Source organism: Ranitomeya variabilis, chromosome 5 (assembly GCF_051348905.1).
Source record: "Ranitomeya variabilis isolate aRanVar5 chromosome 5, aRanVar5.hap1, whole genome shotgun sequence".
Taxonomy (NCBI): Eukaryota; Metazoa; Chordata; class Amphibia; order Anura; family Dendrobatidae; genus Ranitomeya; species Ranitomeya variabilis.
Window position 1 is genome coordinate 298,911,379 of NC_135236.1, and position 16,157 is coordinate 298,927,535.

Consider the following 16,157-nt stretch of genomic DNA (forward strand, 5'->3'; position numbering starts at 1 on the left):
AGGCCAAGTCAAAGTCCAGACCTCAATCCAATCGAGAATCTGTGGAAAGAGCTGAAAACTGCTGTTCACAAACGATCTCTATCAAACCTCACTGAGCTCGAGCTGTTTGCCAGGGAAGAATGGGCAAGAATTTTAGTCTCTCAATGTACAAAACTGATAGAGACATACCCCAAGCGACTTGCAGCTGTAATCGCAGCAAAAGGTGGCGCAACAAAGTATTAAGATAAAGGGGCCGAATAATATTGCACGCCCCACTTTTCAGTTTTTGAATTTCCACAAAAATTTAAAATAACCAATACATTTCGTTCAACTTCACAATTGTCTTCCACTTTGTTGTTGATTCTTCACCAATAATTTACATTTGGTATCTTTATGTTTGAAGCATGATATGTGGGAAAAGGTTGAAAAGTTCCAGGGAGCCGAATACTTTCGCAAGACACTGTATGAGTCCTTTCTTTCCATTTTTAATGACCACAAAAGGACTACTAAAATATATTTTACATTTTGGTACCATTTTCTGTAACAATTATTATCCTATAATAGACACTTTTTTTTTTTCTTACCGGTATTTATTTTTCATATTTTTCAACAAGATACTGGTTCAGTGATCTGGAAGGCAGACACAGTAATAAATCCTTTTTGCCTTCTTAATGGGAGGTCGAGCTGTGTCTGACACAGCACCCCATCTCAAAAAAACATGATCTTTTGCAGCTCCTATATGCAGTGATGTTATAGATCATGACTACAAAGTAAAATGTGGACTGCCCAGACAATTAAGATCTATTGGTGGTCCAGAAGTAGTTAATCTGACCAAGATTCTGTGGGATTTGCTGGAAAAAAAACCAAAACACTCTGGTACATGGCGGCCGCACCTCATAACTTGTGGTGGCAAATACCACAGGAAACTTGTAGCCTTGTGGAGTCCATACTTTTACAGGCTAGAACTGTATTTTTGTGGCCTGAGGAGGACTTCTACAATATTAGGCAGGTAGTTTTAATATAAGGTATGATTGGCAAGTACTTGCATGTAGGACAACACTTTACAAACAATATCGAGTGTAGGGCAACATGCATTTCAGTTGGTACGAGTCAGTTATATGTAAGGTATTCTATGAGTCTTTGAGGAATATTTAGTTGATAAACCTTCTCCGCTGCTCCTTGGCCGAGTGCTTTTCTAAGACAAAGTCTGCAAAGCTGTGACAAATCTCTAGGAGTCTCTGAAAAAAAGAAAAAAGGAAAAATGTAATTCTAAGGGTTGCGGCCCACCACGGAATTAGCATATATTTTTGTGGTGGGATGCAAAATATAAAACTATGTATGACTATATATTACTTTAACCCTTTACCGATTAAGCCAGTTTTCACATGATCAGGCCAAATTTTTAAGATTGGTGATAACTCTGGGATGCTTCCAAATATCTCAGGTATTCTGAAACTTTTTTTCCTGACAGTTAGTACTTTATGTCAGTGCTAAACCACACCACTCAAGGAATTCATGGACGGCTATGATGAGCATCTCGAGGCCACAGGAGCATCACAGGATTTTATGGTATTGGTCCATGAAAATGTAGTACTACAGGGTTTTATTTTCAAAATTTTATAGTCACAAATTTCTAATTTTCAAAAGGATAACGTGAGTTAATGGACTACATAATTTGTTACACAATTTCCCCTGAGCTCGCCAATACCCATATGTTGTCGGAAGCTACTGCTCAGGCAAAGTGAAAAAGTGCAATAATGGAGTGTACATTTTTCTGGAATTCTTTACGAGTGCCATGTCACATTAGTAGTGGCCTTCAGGTGCCAGAACAGCAGAATCCACCAGTGTGAGCCCATCTACACCACTCATTGAACTTGTCTAGTTCTGCAGAGAGCATGTTAACACCAAAGTTTTAACACCCAGAATTTTATGCCATTGGGTGGTGAAGAGAAAATAATTACATATTTACCACTAAAATGTTGTTTTAGCTCCAGATTTTACATTTTCACAAAGGGAAATAGATGAAAATGGCCTCATAATTTGTTTCACAATGCTTCACGAATGCAGCGATACCCCCAATATTTTTTGGCAAAAAGCAGGGCTCAGGATGGAAGGAGCACTATTTGATTTTTGGATCACAAATTTTCCTACAATAGTTTTTGGACACTTATTTTTGCACTGTTTTTTGCTCCTTTTATCCTACGCATCTTTGGGGGACACAGGACCATGGGACGTCCTAAAGCAGTCCCTGGGTGGGGAGCAACATAGCTGCCAATACCCCATGTACCACTGGCTTACAGCTAAGGTACCGCCGATTGCAGAATGTGCCTGCCAAGGGCGGCATCTGCAGAAGATAGAGAATGAACATGGTAATGTTTTGGAAAAGTATGCAAGCTGGACCATGTCGCAGCTTTGCAGACCTGTTGTGCCGACGCCTGGTGCCGGATGGCCCAAGAGGTCCCACCGACCCAGTAGAATGGGCCTTAATCCCTGCTAGGATAGGAACACCCTTGACAAGATAGGATTCCTGAATAGCCGATCGGATCCATTTGGCTAGAGTAGCCTTGGAAGAGGGAGAGTTCTTCCTTTGTCCCTCTGGAAGTACGAATAGGACATCCGACTTGCGGAAGGGAGCCGTCCGTGAGATTTACCGTCAAAGGGCCCTCACCACACCGAGAGTGTGCAGAGCTTTCTCAATGCGATGGACTGGTGCCGGACAGAATAAAGGCAGAATAATCTCTTCATTGAGGTGAAGAGAGGAAATGACCTTGGGCAGAAAAGGAGAGGTCCTTAAGACTGCCTTATCGGGGTGAAAAATCAGAAACGGGGGTCGGCGGTAAAGTACTGCCAACTCCGAGTCACGCCTGATGGACATAATAGCCACTAGATAAACTACCTTCCAGGAAAGGAAGGTCAGAGAGACGTCCTGCAGGACGAAGAGCTCCAAGGACCAGATTAACATCCCACGGATCCAAAGGCATTTTGTAGGGAGGTGCCACTCGGGAGACTCCCTGAAAGAACTTCTTCACCGGTAATCTATTGGCAATTTTTCGTTGGAACAGGACTGACAATGCTGACTCCTGTCCTTTGAGAGAGCGAAGTGCGAGACCCGACTCTAGTCCTGATTGGAGAAATTCCAATATGGCAGGAATGGAAAATATTAGAGGAGATCGTCCTTGTGCGTCGCACCATGCGAAGAAGATTCGCCAGGTACGGTGGTAACTGCGCATGGACACTGGTTTCCTAGCCCTGATCATGGTGGAGGACACCTTGGGAGTGAAACTCGCTTGGCCTAGAATCCAGGATTCAATGGCCAGGCCGTCAAAGACAGGGCCCTTGAGTTCTGGTGGTAAATCGGGCCCTATGAGAGAAGATCCATGCGATCTGGAAGACGCCAGGGGACGTCGGTGACCAGCTGAACCAGTTCCGCGTTCCATGCTCGGTGCAGCCAGTCTGACGCCACGAGGATCACTGGTACCCCTTCCACCCTGATCTTCTTGATGACCCTCGGTAGCAGGGGGAGAGGGGGAACAATGTACAAGAGGCGGAATTGACGCCACGGCAGGACCAGGGCATCTGCTCCGACGGCACATGGGTCGAGAGATCGTGCAATGAACTGTGGAACCTTGTTGTTTAACCTGTAGGCCATGAGGTCCACGTCCGGGGTCCCCCAGCGATAACAAATCTGCTGGAAAACTTCCGGGTGGAGGGACCACTCGCCCGAGGCGAGACCCTGGCGGCTGAGGAAGTCCGCCGCCCAATTCTCCACACCTGGTATGTGGATCGCCGAGATACTTTGTATCCGGAGGACACCAGTTCCCTGACCCACTTTTATGGATAATATATGAGGCAAAGGGGAGTGATTTGAACTTTTGCACTTTTTTTATTTTTGTAATATTTAAAAAAAAAAAAATGTTTTAACTTTATTTAATAGTCCCCTTAGGAAACTTGAAGCTGCGATCGTCTGATCTCCTATCTTATACATAGCAGGGCTTCAGCAAAAATCACAATCTCCTTTGTACGCCAGCCACAGGCCGCTGTTCACAGGAGGATCGTGATGACGGGCACGGGGATCAATGATGTACTTATGGAGGCACGTGTTAAATGCCACTGTCAGCAATTTAACTGGTTAACAGCTGCAGGTGGAACTCGGAACCACCCGCGGCTGTTAGATGCAGGGAAAGATGGGGGCTCAGCATGTGAGCCCACATTAAAGGCAGGGACAGGTCAGGTCATGAAGTGGTTAAAAAAAATCTTTTTTGCATTGCCATATTCTGACAGCTGTATCTTTTTCTTTTTTCTGCTGACAGAGCTGAGTGGGGGTGGAGAAGATATCTCACTAATTCTTATCCTCCATTATCTTTATCCTTCCAAACCAAACTTTTATGGATAATATAGTGTGTATCTGGTTTAAAGGGAAGGGCCCTTGGAAAATATATAAACAATATAAAAAGAAGCATCTTACATCAACCAACAAATACATAAGTATATCACCTTAAAGGGACTGTCAGCTCAAATTGGCGGGATATTAAAATGATTTCTTACCGGTCAGATGGGTGGCGTATCCTCTTTATTTCTCCACCCTGTCCGTCCCTGTTTTCTGCATTATTTTCGGGAATAAGAGCATGCGTGCGCCATAGTTGGGACAGACGGGGTGGAGAAATAAAGAAGATACGCCACCCATCTGACATGTAAGAAATCATTTTAACATCCCGCCAATTTGAGCTGACAGAGTCCCTTTAATAAGTCTGTAAATAGAAGAGAGAACTTACTTTCATGATATTCAAAGCATTTTGCAGTAGGACTGTTCGGCCAGGAATAATCTGATGGTCTTTTTCCACGATTGTCCCTTGCATATACATTTCCTCCAAATGCCACTAGCATTTCAATAAGATCTTTGTTCTTCACCTTGGCAGCGTGATGTAGGGCTGTTTCATGAAGTTTTGCTGCATTCACATTAGCTCCTTTAACAAAATAATCCACCATTTAACAATCTGTGGCATAGTTTCTATTTCTCAGAAGGGAAGCTTTGCTTCTGAAATGCATCGTGTTACTTTTTAACCCCTCGGTGTCAGAGACATTTTTTGTGACGACTTGTGAAAAAAAATGTGTTGGGTGAAATGAAAAAAAAACAAAAACTATAAATTTGGTGTATTTTTGGGGGGTTTTGTTTTTACAACTTTTACATTTCTTATTCTGTGGGTCAATAATGTTACAGTGATAAAAAATTGATATCGTTTTGTAATATTTTCTTGTTTTCTATTTTGTAAAAGTATTCTTTTAGGTTGACAAGGTGCAGCCAGGGCTGTGGAGTCGATAAGCCAAACCACTGACTGACTCCAACTCCTCAATTTCCCTGACTTCCAACAAACTCCAAAGCACTGCCTCACTACTAAGCATGTACAGTACATAGTGTAGAACAGATTCATCTCAAATAAAAGCCCAGATCCTTAGATCATGAACAGAGCAGAACAGACATTTATGGGACATTTCATAACTTTCCCAAATTATGAAAACATTTACAGCAAATCCTGCACTGAACTACTGAACTCAATGTATTACATATTTTAGGAGTCAGAGTCCGTCCATTTTATACCGACTCCAACTCCACCAAAATGGACACCAACTCGGACTCCGACTACACGACTGACTCCACAGCCCTGGGTGCAGTGCAGCAAGATGTTTGGGGTTTCTTTGCTTATGCACCGCAGTCACAAGATTTGCATCTGATCCTTTATTTCACTTTTTTAGTTGCTGAATTTCTTTAGCATGATAATACATATTTTTTATGTTACATCACTTTTATTTAGTAGAAATAGAGTAAAATTTAATTTGCTTAGATCAATTGCTGTTCCATATCTACAGACATGAATTCAAAGATATCTACCTACCTGCACTGAGTAACACTTTAGCACAATCCAAATGCTCTCTTGCACAAGCTACATGTAACGGAGTGCCAAAATGACAATCATGAGCTTCGAGATTTGCCCCAACATCTATTAGAAGTTTCACACATTCAGATTTACCTATAGTTAAAAATACAAATGTAATGAATATAATGTAAGCTCTCAGATGGAAAAAACAAACAAACAAAAGTAAACCTATTATTTCAAACTGAGTGAATAGTGCTGCTGCATTAGACAACTGCAAATGGGACAACCTGAGACTTTAACCCCTTAAGCCCCGAGGGTGGTTTGCACGTTAATGCCCGGGCCAATTTTTACAATTCTGACCACTGTCCCTTTATGAGGCTATAACTCTGGAACGCTTCAACGGATCTTGGCGATTTCTTGGCGATTCTGACATTGTTTTCTCGTGAGATATTGTACTTCATGTTAGTGGTAAAATTTATTCAATATAACTTGCGTTTATTTGTGAAAAAAACGGAAATTTGGCGAAAATTTTGAAAATTTCACAATTTTCCAACTTTGAATTTTTATGCCCTTAAATCACAGAGATATGTCCCGCAAAATACTTAATAAGTAACATTTCCCACATGTCTACTTTACATCAGCACAATTTTGGAACCAAAATTTTTTTTTGTTAGGGAGTTATAAGGGTTAAAAGTTGACCAGAAATTTCTCATTTTTACAACACCATTTTTTTTTTTTAGGGACCACATCTCATTTGAAGTCATTTTGAGGGGTCTATATGATAGAAAATAACCAAGTGTGACACCATTCTAAAAACTGCACCCCTCAAGGTGCTCAAAACCACTTTCAAGAAGTTTATTAACCCTTCAGGTGTTTCACAGGAATTTTTGGAATGTTTAAATAAAAATGAACATTTAACTTTTTTTCACACAAAATTTATTTCAGCTCCAATTTGTTTTATTTTACCAAGGGTAACAGGAGAAAATGGACCCCAAAAGTTGTTGTACAATTTGTCCTGAGTACGCTGATACCCCATATGTGGGGGTAAACCACTGTTTGGGCGCATGGCAGAGCTCGGAAGGAAAGGAGCGCCATTTGACTTTTCAATGCAAAATTGACTGGAATTTACAGTATATGGGACACCATGTTGCGTTTGGAGAGCCCCTGATTTGCCTAAACATTGAAACCCCCCACAAGCGACACCATTTTGGAAAGTAGACCCCCTAAGGAACTTATCTAGATGTGTGGTGAGCACTTTGACCCACCAAGTGCTTCACAGAAGTTTATAATACAGAGCCGTAAAAATACAAAATCATATTTTTTCACAAAAATGATCTTTTCGCCCCCAATTTTTTATTTTCCCAAGGGTAAGAGAAGAAATTAGACCACAAAAGTTGTTGTGCAATTTGTCCTGAGTACAACGATACCCCACATGTGGGGGTAAACCACTGTTTGGGCGCATAGCAGAGCTCGGAAGGGAAGGAGCGCCATTTTACTTTTCAATGCAAAATTGACTGGAATTGAGATGGGACACCATGTCGTGTTTGGAGAGCCCCTGATGTGCCTAAACATTGAAACCCCCCACAAGTGACACCATTTTGGAAAGTAGACCCCCTAAGGAACTTATCTAGAGGTGTTGTGAGAACTTTGAACCCCCAAGTGTTTCACTACAGTTTATAACGCAGAGCCGTGAAAATAAAAATTATTATTTTTTTTTTTCACAAAAATGATTTTTAGCCCCCCAAATTTTTATTTTCCCAAGGATAACAAGAGAACTTGGACCCCAAAAGTTGTTGTCCAATTTGTCCAGAGTATGCTGATGCCCCATATGTTGGGGTAAACCCGTTTGGGCGCACGGGAGAGCTCGGAAGGGAAGGAGCACTGTTTTACTTTTTCAACGCAGAATTGTCTGGAATTGAGATCGGACGCCATGTCGCGTTTGGAGAGCCCCTGATGTGCCTGAACAGTGGAAACTCCCCAATTCTACCTGAAACTCTAATCCAAACAGACCCCTAACCCTAATCCCAACTGTAACCCTAACCACACCCCTAACCCTGACACACCCCTAATTCTAATCCCATCCCTAATCCCAACCGTAAATGTAATCCAAACCCTAACCCTAACTTTAGCCCCAACCCTAACTTTAGCCCCAACCCTATCCCTAACTTTAGCCCCAACCCTATCCCTAACTTTAGCCCCAACCCTAACTGTAGCTCAACCCTAGCCCTAACCCTAGCCCTAACCCTAATGGGAAAATGGAAATAAATACATTTTTTTAATTTTATTATTTTTCCCTAACTAAGGGGGTGATGAAGGGGGGTTTGATTTACTTTTATAGCGTTTTTTATATCGTATTTTTATGATTGGCAGCTGTCACACACTAAAAGACGCTTTTTATAGCAAAAAAGTTTTTGCGTCTCCACATTTTGAGACCTATAATTTTTCCGTATTTTGGTCCACAGAGTCATGTGAGGTCTTGTTTTTTGCGGGACGAGTTGACGTTTTTATTGGTAACATTTTCGGATATGTGACAGTTTTTGATCACTTTTTATTCCGATTTTTGTGAGGCAGAATGACCAAAAACCAGCTATTCATGAATTTCTTTTGGGGGAGGCGTTTATACCGTTCCGCGTTTGGTAAAATTGATAAAGCAGTTTTATTCGTCGGGTCAGTACGATTACAGCGATACCTCATTTATATCATTTTTTTATGTTTTGGCGCTTTTATACGATAAAAGCTATTTTATAGAAAAAAATAATTATTTTGGCATCGCTTTATTCTGAGGACTATAACTTTTTTATTTTTTTTGCTTATGATGCTATATGGCGGCTCGTTTTTTGCGGGACAAGATGACGTTTTCAGCGGTACCATGGTTATTTACATCCGTCTTTTTGATCGCGTGTTATTCCACTTTTTGTTCGGCGGTATGATAATAAAGCGTTGTTTTTGGCTCTTTTTTTTTTTTTTTCTTACGGTGTTCACTGAAGGGGTTAACTAGTGGGACAGTTTTATAGGTTGGGTCGTTACGGACGCGGCGATACTAAATATGTGTACTTTTATTATTATTATTTTTTTTTTTTTTTTAGATAAAGAAATGTATTTATGGGAATAATAATTTTTTTTTTTCTTCTTTATTTAGGATTTTTTTTTTTTTTTTTTTTACAAATATGGAAATTTTTTTTTTAACTTTTTTACTTTGCCCCAGGGGGGACATCACAGATCGCCGATCTGACAGTTTGCATAGCACTCTATCAGATCGGCGATCTCACTCACATCGCTGCAGGCTTACCAACACCTGCTCTGGACCCAGAAGTACTCCCTGCAGGACCCGGATGCAGCCCCGCGGCCATTTTGGATCCGGGGACTGCAGGGAGGAGACGATCGGTACAAGGTGAGTACATCGCCTTGTACCGATCGTCTCAGGGAAGCACGCAGGGAGCCACCTCCCTGCGCGATGCTTCCCTGTACCGCCGGTACACTGAGATCATGTTTGATCGCGGTGTGCCGGGGGCGGTCTGCGATAGGCAGCTGACACCCGGCTGCGATCGGCCGCGCTCCCCCCGTGAGCGCGGCCGATCGCTATGACGTACTATCCCGTTGGTGGGAATTAAGGCCCACCCCACCTCGACGGGATAGTACGTCATATGGGATTAAGGGGTTAAAAGAATAGCTACAACACAATTAACTCGTTCATGACATGTGCCGTACTAGTACAGCGCATGCAGTGTCCCTTCCTTTGATGTGAGCTCCGGCGCTGAGCCCACATCTTTTCCGGCACATGTCAGCTGGTTTAAACATCTGATATGTGCCCCTAACAACCACAGGGGGAATCGCGATCCACATGCGGCTGTTAACCCATTAAATATGGCTGTCAATTGTTGACACCGAAAGAGCGTCACTTTCTGGAAAAGTATAATGTTACAGGGTATATACACTAGATTCCTTGATAAGGCGTTGATCCAGGGAACTAGTCTGATTGCCGTATGTGGAGTCGGGAAGGAATTTTTTTCCCCATGGTGGAGTTACTCTTTGCCACATGGGGTTTTTTTGCCTTCCCCTGGATCAACATGTTAGGGCATGTTAGGTTAGGCTATGGGTTGAACTAGATGGACTTACAGTCTTCCTTCAACCTTAATAACTATGTAACTATGTAACTAATCCCACCCATCGATGACCCTGTCACATGATCGCGGGTCACTGATGAGTCGGATTGACAACCAGGGGTCTCCAGCAGACCACTATGGTTGTCATTGCCGGATTGCTATGAGTGCCACCTGATGGTCAGTGCTCATAGCAAGAGATCATTTCTGCTACATACAGGCGATCTGATAAATCACCTGTGTGTAGCAGAGCTGATCGGGTTATCACAGTTTCCAGTCTCACATAGAGACAATTGAAGCAAAATGCCAGAATTACGTTTTTTTGGTCGTCGCAACATTGAATTAAAATGCAATAACGGGCGATCAAAAGATCGTAGCCACACCAAAATGCTCTCCTTAACAATGTTAGCTCGGCGCGCAAAAAAACAAGCCCAAGTCCAGCCCCAAGTCACAAAAAATGGAGACACTATGGGTCTTGAAAACTTACGCAATTTTTTTTAATCAAACTTTCATTTTTTTCACGATTAAAATAAAAAACAACCTATACATGTTTAGTATCTACGAACTCCGTAAGTTTTAACATTTGGTAAACATGGTAAAAAAAAAAAATTAAAATTGACAAAACAGTTGTGGAATTGCACTTTTTGTGCAATTTCACCGCACTTGGAATTTTATTCCCGTTTTCCAGTACACTATATGGTAAAACCAATGGTGTCATTCAAAAGAACAACTCGTCCTGCAAAAAACAAGCCCCCACATGGCCATATTGACAGAAAAATAAGAAGGGGAATGAAAAACAGAAACGCAAAAACGAAAAAGGGCTGCGGCGTGAAGTGGTCAAAGGATCTGTCAACTACTCGGCCAACCACTTCTCAATCTTCATGTTCCACCACATAAACAGCCTGAACAGACCTTTGGCTTGACACCAATTAAGGTCTGGTTTTCTTGGACCGGCGTGATTTTATTATGTCAGGTGAGCCCTGCAGCCAGAGACTGCTAATAGGCTACTTCAATCTCACTTCATTTTAGACATAACAATTTTTCCGGATGTCATTTTTTTGTGAAGGAAGTGTGAAGCAGCGCATTAGAAGCTGCTGATTGGATGTTATGTCACGTGAGCACTGCAGCCAGTGGGCCCCGGCATAGACATCTCAGAAAATACACAGACACCGAAGGTGACTACAAAATGTTATTTTAAATGGTGGAATATGGGGATCGAGAAGTCCACTACTCGGACAACTCCATTTAAAACAACCTAAAATATAATTACACAGGTATGCAAAATTCGGGTTTATGAAAAGGTTTTCTAATCCAATGACTAATTTTTCTTATGCCCTGATTTCAAGAAACACTTATTTTTACCATATCACGTATGGATTTTGCACAAAATGGGTGTGAATTACATATAAGTAAGATGAACAAGAAAAAAAACTTTGCAGCCAAAAATGTACACATTATATATCGTATAAAAATTTATTGAACATTCATTCTGCAACTTTATTGGAAATTAATTCTTGCACCTTTTCTTTTCAAAGCTTCTCTTGATACCTTTTCTCTTATAGAAGGCCTGCAGATCTTGCTCTGTGAAGCAGCCAGCAGTCGCTCCATTTCCTTGATATCCTGTAGAATGTAAGCCTGCAAGGGCAGGGTCATATCCCCTCTGTATCAGTCTGTCATTGTTAGTTAGCTTACTGTAAGTGATATTTGTATTTTGATGTAACCCCTTGTACAGCACCATGGAATTAACGCCTTCATGGCCTTGGGATTTTCCGTTTTTCCGTGTTCGTTTTTCGCTCCCCTCCTTCCCAGAGCCATAACTTTTTTATTTTTCCGTCAATATGGCTATGTGAGGGCTTATTTTTTGCGGCGGGACGAATTGTACTTTTGAACGACATCATTGGTTTTAGCATGTCGTGTACTAGAAAACGGGAAAAAAATTTCAAGTGCGGTGAAATTGCAAAAAAAGTGCAGTCCCACACTTGTTTTTTGTTTGGCTTTTTTGCTAGGTTCACTAAATGCTAAAACTGACCTGCCATTATGATTCTCCAGGTCATTACGAGTTCATAGACACCTAACATGACTAGGTTCTTTTTTATCTAAGTGGTGAAAAAAAAAATCCAAACTTTGCTTAAAAAAAAAAAAAAGTGCCATTTTCCGATACCCGTAACGCCTCCATTTTTCATGATCTGGGGTCGGTTGAGGGCTTATTTTTTGCGTGCCGAGCTGGCGTTTTTAATTATACCATTTTGGTGCAGATACGTTCTTTTGATCGCCCGTTATTGCATTTTAATGCAATGTGGCGGCGACAAAAAAAAAGTAATTCTGGCGTTTCAAATTTTTTTCTCGCTACGCTGTTTTAATGCCTTTTTTTTATTGATAGATCAGGCGATACAAAATGTGTAGGTTTGATTTTTTTTTATTGATTTATTTTGAATGGGGCGTAAGCGGGGTGATTTTAGCTTTTATATTTTTTTCCACATTTTTTTTTATTTTACTTTTGCCATGCTTCAATAGCCTCCATAGGAGACTAGAAGCTGGCACAACGCGATCGGCTCTGCTACATAGCAGCGATCATCAGATCGCTGCTATGCAGCAGAAATGCAGGTGTGCTATGAGCGCCGACCACAGGGTGGCGCTCACAGCTACCGGCGATCAGTAACCATAGAGGTCTCAAGGACCTCTATGGTTACTATTCAGAAGCATCGCTGACCCCCGATCATGTGACGGGGGTCAGCGATGCGCTCATTACCGGCCGCCCGAAGCGCCGGTTAAATGCCGCTGTCTGCGTTTGACAGCGGCATTTAACTAGTTAATAGCGGCGGGTGAATCGCGATTTCACCCGCCGCTATTGTGGGCACATGTCAGCTGTTCAAAACAGCTGACATGTCCCGGCTTTGATGCGGGCTCACCGCCGGAGCCCTACATCAAAGAGGGGGATCTGACCTCAGATGTACTATTCCGTCCGAGGTCAGAAAGGGGTTAATGGTGCTACATAAATAAATAATATTAATATCCTAATGAAATCTTTCTCGCTGTCCTTCACTAACAAGGACCAACGTTTTCAGGAAAATAGTCCAAAATTGGGAATGCAAAAAAAAGAGATTTTTGTATACTCACCGTAAAATCTTTTTCTCCGAGCCACTCATTGGGGGACACAGGACCATGGGTGTTTTGCTGCTGCCACTAGGAGGACACTAAGTAGACAGAAAGATTAACTCCTCCTCTGCAGTATACACCCCTTCACTGGATACAATTTCAACCAGTTCGGTAGTAAAGCAGTAGGAGCATGAACAAAGACAAACTATGTCAAAACCAAGAAGTAACAACAAGCCAAAAAACAGGCTAACAGGGTGGGTGCTGTGTCCCCCAATGAGTGGCTCGGAGAAAAAGATTTTACGGTGAGTATACAAAAATCTCTTTTTCTCCTACGCCTCATTGGGGGACACAGGACCATGGGACGTACAAAAGCAGTCCCTGGGTGGGGAGCAATATGCCAATACCCCAAGTACCACTGGCCTACGGCTTAAGGAACTACCGCTTGCAGAATGCGCCTGCCAAGGGCGGCGTCTGCAGAAGAGATAGAATGAATGTGGTAATGCTTGGTAAAAGTGTGCAAACTGGACCACGTCGCAGCCTTGCAGACCTGCTGTGCTGACGCCTGGTGCCGAATGGCCCACGAGGCGCCCACCGACCGAGTAGAATGGGCCTTGATCCCCTCTGGGATAGGAACACCTTTGACACGATAGGATTCTTGAATGGCTGACCGAATCCATTTAGCCAGAGTGGCCTTTGAGGCGGGAGAACCCCTCCTGGGCCCCTCTGGAAGTACGAACAGGACGTCCGACGTGCGGAAAGGAGCCGTCCTCGAGACATACCGACGAAGAGCCCTCACCACATCAAGAGTGTGTAGAGCCTTTTCGATGCGATGGGCTGGTGCCGGGCAGAACGAAGGCAGAACAATCTCCTCATTGAGGTGAAAAGAAGAGACAACCTTGGGCAAAAAGGTGGGAGAGGTCCTCAATACCGCCTTGTCCGGATGAAAAATTAAAAAGGGAGGGCGGCAGGAGAGTGCAGCCAACTCCGAAACCCTTCTGATGGACGTAATGGCTACAAGGAAGACTACCTTCCAAGAAAGGAAGGTCAAGGAAACGTCCTGTAGCGGTTCGAAGGGAGTCTCCTGAAGAGCTCCGAGAACCAAATTAAGATCCCACGGATCCAAGGGCGATTTGTAGGGAGGCGCCACACGGGAAACTCCCTGGAAGAAAGTTTTCACCGGCAACCTATTGGCAATCTTCTGCTGGAAAAGGACTGACAAAGCCGAAACCTGACCCTTTAGGGAGCTAAGGGCAAGTCCCGACTCTAGTCCAGACTGAAGAAACTCTAGTATGGAAGGGATAGAGAATACCAGAGGAGATCGTCCCTGAGCATCACACCATGAGAAAAAAATTTGCCAGGTACGGTGGTAACTGCGCATGGAAACAGGTTTCCTGGCTCTGATCATGGTGGAGGACACCTTGGGAGTGAAACCCGCTTGGCCTAGAATCCAGGACTCAACGGCCAAGCCGTCAAAGACAGGGCCCCTGAGTTCTGGTGGTAAATCGGGTTTGTGAAAGAAGATCCACGCGATCTGGAAGACGCCAGGGGACATCGGCTACCAGCTGAACCAGTTCGGCGTACCATGCCCGACGCGGCCAGTCTGGCGCGACGAGAATCACTGGCACCTCCTCTGCCCTGATCTTTTTGATGACCCTCGGTAGCAGGGGAAGAGGAGGAAAAATGTACGGGAGGCGGAATTGGCGCCAAGGCAAGACCAGGGCGTCTACTCCGAGGGCCCGTGGGTCGAGGGACCGAGCAAAGAACTGAGGAACCTTGTTGTTCATCCTGGAAGCCATGAGATCCACATCCGGGGTCCCCCAGCGATGGCAAATCTGCTGGAAGACCTCCGGGTGAAGGGACCACTCTCCGGAGGCGAGGCCCTGGCGGCTGAGAAAGTCCGCCGCCCAATTCTCCACACCTGGAATGTGGATCGCCGAGATGGGCGAATGGTTTGACTCCGCCCAATGAAGGATGTGACACACCTCGAGCATGGCCGTCCTGCTGCGGGTTCCGCCCTGACGGTTGATGTACGCCACGGCCGTGGCGTTGTCGGACTGGATTCTGACTGGGTGACCTGCCAGAAGGCGGTGAAACTGGAACAATGCTAGCCTGATAGCTCGAATCTCGAGGATATTGATGGCAAGGCGAGACTCTTGAGTGGACCACCGCCCCTGGGCTGTGTGATGGTTGAAGACCGCTCCCCAGCCAATGAGACTGGCATCGGTGGTCACCACCAGCCACCGTACTGGGAAAAAGGACCTTCCCTGGGTTAGGGAGGACTTCAGCGTCCACCACCTGAGGGTCTTCCTGACCCGTGGGGACAGGATGAATCGGCGGTCGAGGGAGGACGGGTTGCCGTCCCAAGCCGACAGTAGCGCATGCTGCAGGGGACGGAGGTGAAACTGCGCAAATGGGACCGCTTCCATGGCAGCTACCATCTGGCCGAGAACTCGCATGCTGGCACGAATGGAGTGGGAGACTGGACGGGAAAGACTCTGAGCTCCCTGCTGCAAAGCCAAAGCCTTGTCTTGAGGGAGTATGACCAGACCACGGGAAGTGTCCAGTATCATCCCCAGGAAAGAGATCTGTTGAGCCGGAATTGGAGAAGATTTTTCGAAGTTTATCTTCCATCCCAGGCGAGTAAGAGTATCCACCGTGAGAACGACGGACTCTTCGCACGCTGGGTAGGAAGGACCCTTTATCAGTAGGTCGTCCAGGTACGGAATTACCACCACTCCCCTGGAATGAAGAATGGCCATGGCAGCCGCCATGACCTTCGTGAAGACTCGGAGCGGTGGCGAGACCGAAGGGCAAGGCCACAAATTGGAAGTGTTCCCCGCGAAAAGCGAAGCGGAGGAACTGCTGATGCGTAGGGAAGATTGGTATGTGCAGGTAGGCATCCTTGATGTCTATGGATGCCAGGAATTCTCCTGTTTCCATAGACGCGACCACAGAACGGAGGGACTCCATCCTGAAGTGTCGGATTTTTACGAATCTGTTTAGTAGCTTCAGGTCTAGTATCGGACGTAGTGATCCGTCCTTCTTTGGGACCACGAATAGATTCGAATAGAAACCCTTGAATCTTTGTTTTAGGGGGACCGGAATGATG

At 44.2% G+C, this 16,157-nt stretch overlaps 1 protein-coding gene across 1 annotated transcript in view; it reads right to left on the minus strand.

The window, feature by feature from the left end:
* Nucleotides 1-561: 561 nt before the first annotated feature.
* The window catches only part of ASB13 (ankyrin repeat and SOCS box containing 13), a 32,964-nt gene continuing 17,368 nt past the window's right edge, over nt 562-16,157 (minus strand). Inside the window, exons 4-6 of the mRNA XM_077264463.1 lie at nt 5,871-6,005; nt 4,752-4,943; nt 562-1,217 (exon numbers count right to left, since the gene is read on the minus strand). Of these exons, the coding sequence (XP_077120578.1) occupies nt 1,090-1,217; nt 4,752-4,943; nt 5,871-6,005 (455 nt within the window). The 3' untranslated portion in view covers nt 562-1,089. The remainder of the gene's footprint in view (nt 1,218-4,751; nt 4,944-5,870; nt 6,006-16,157) is intronic.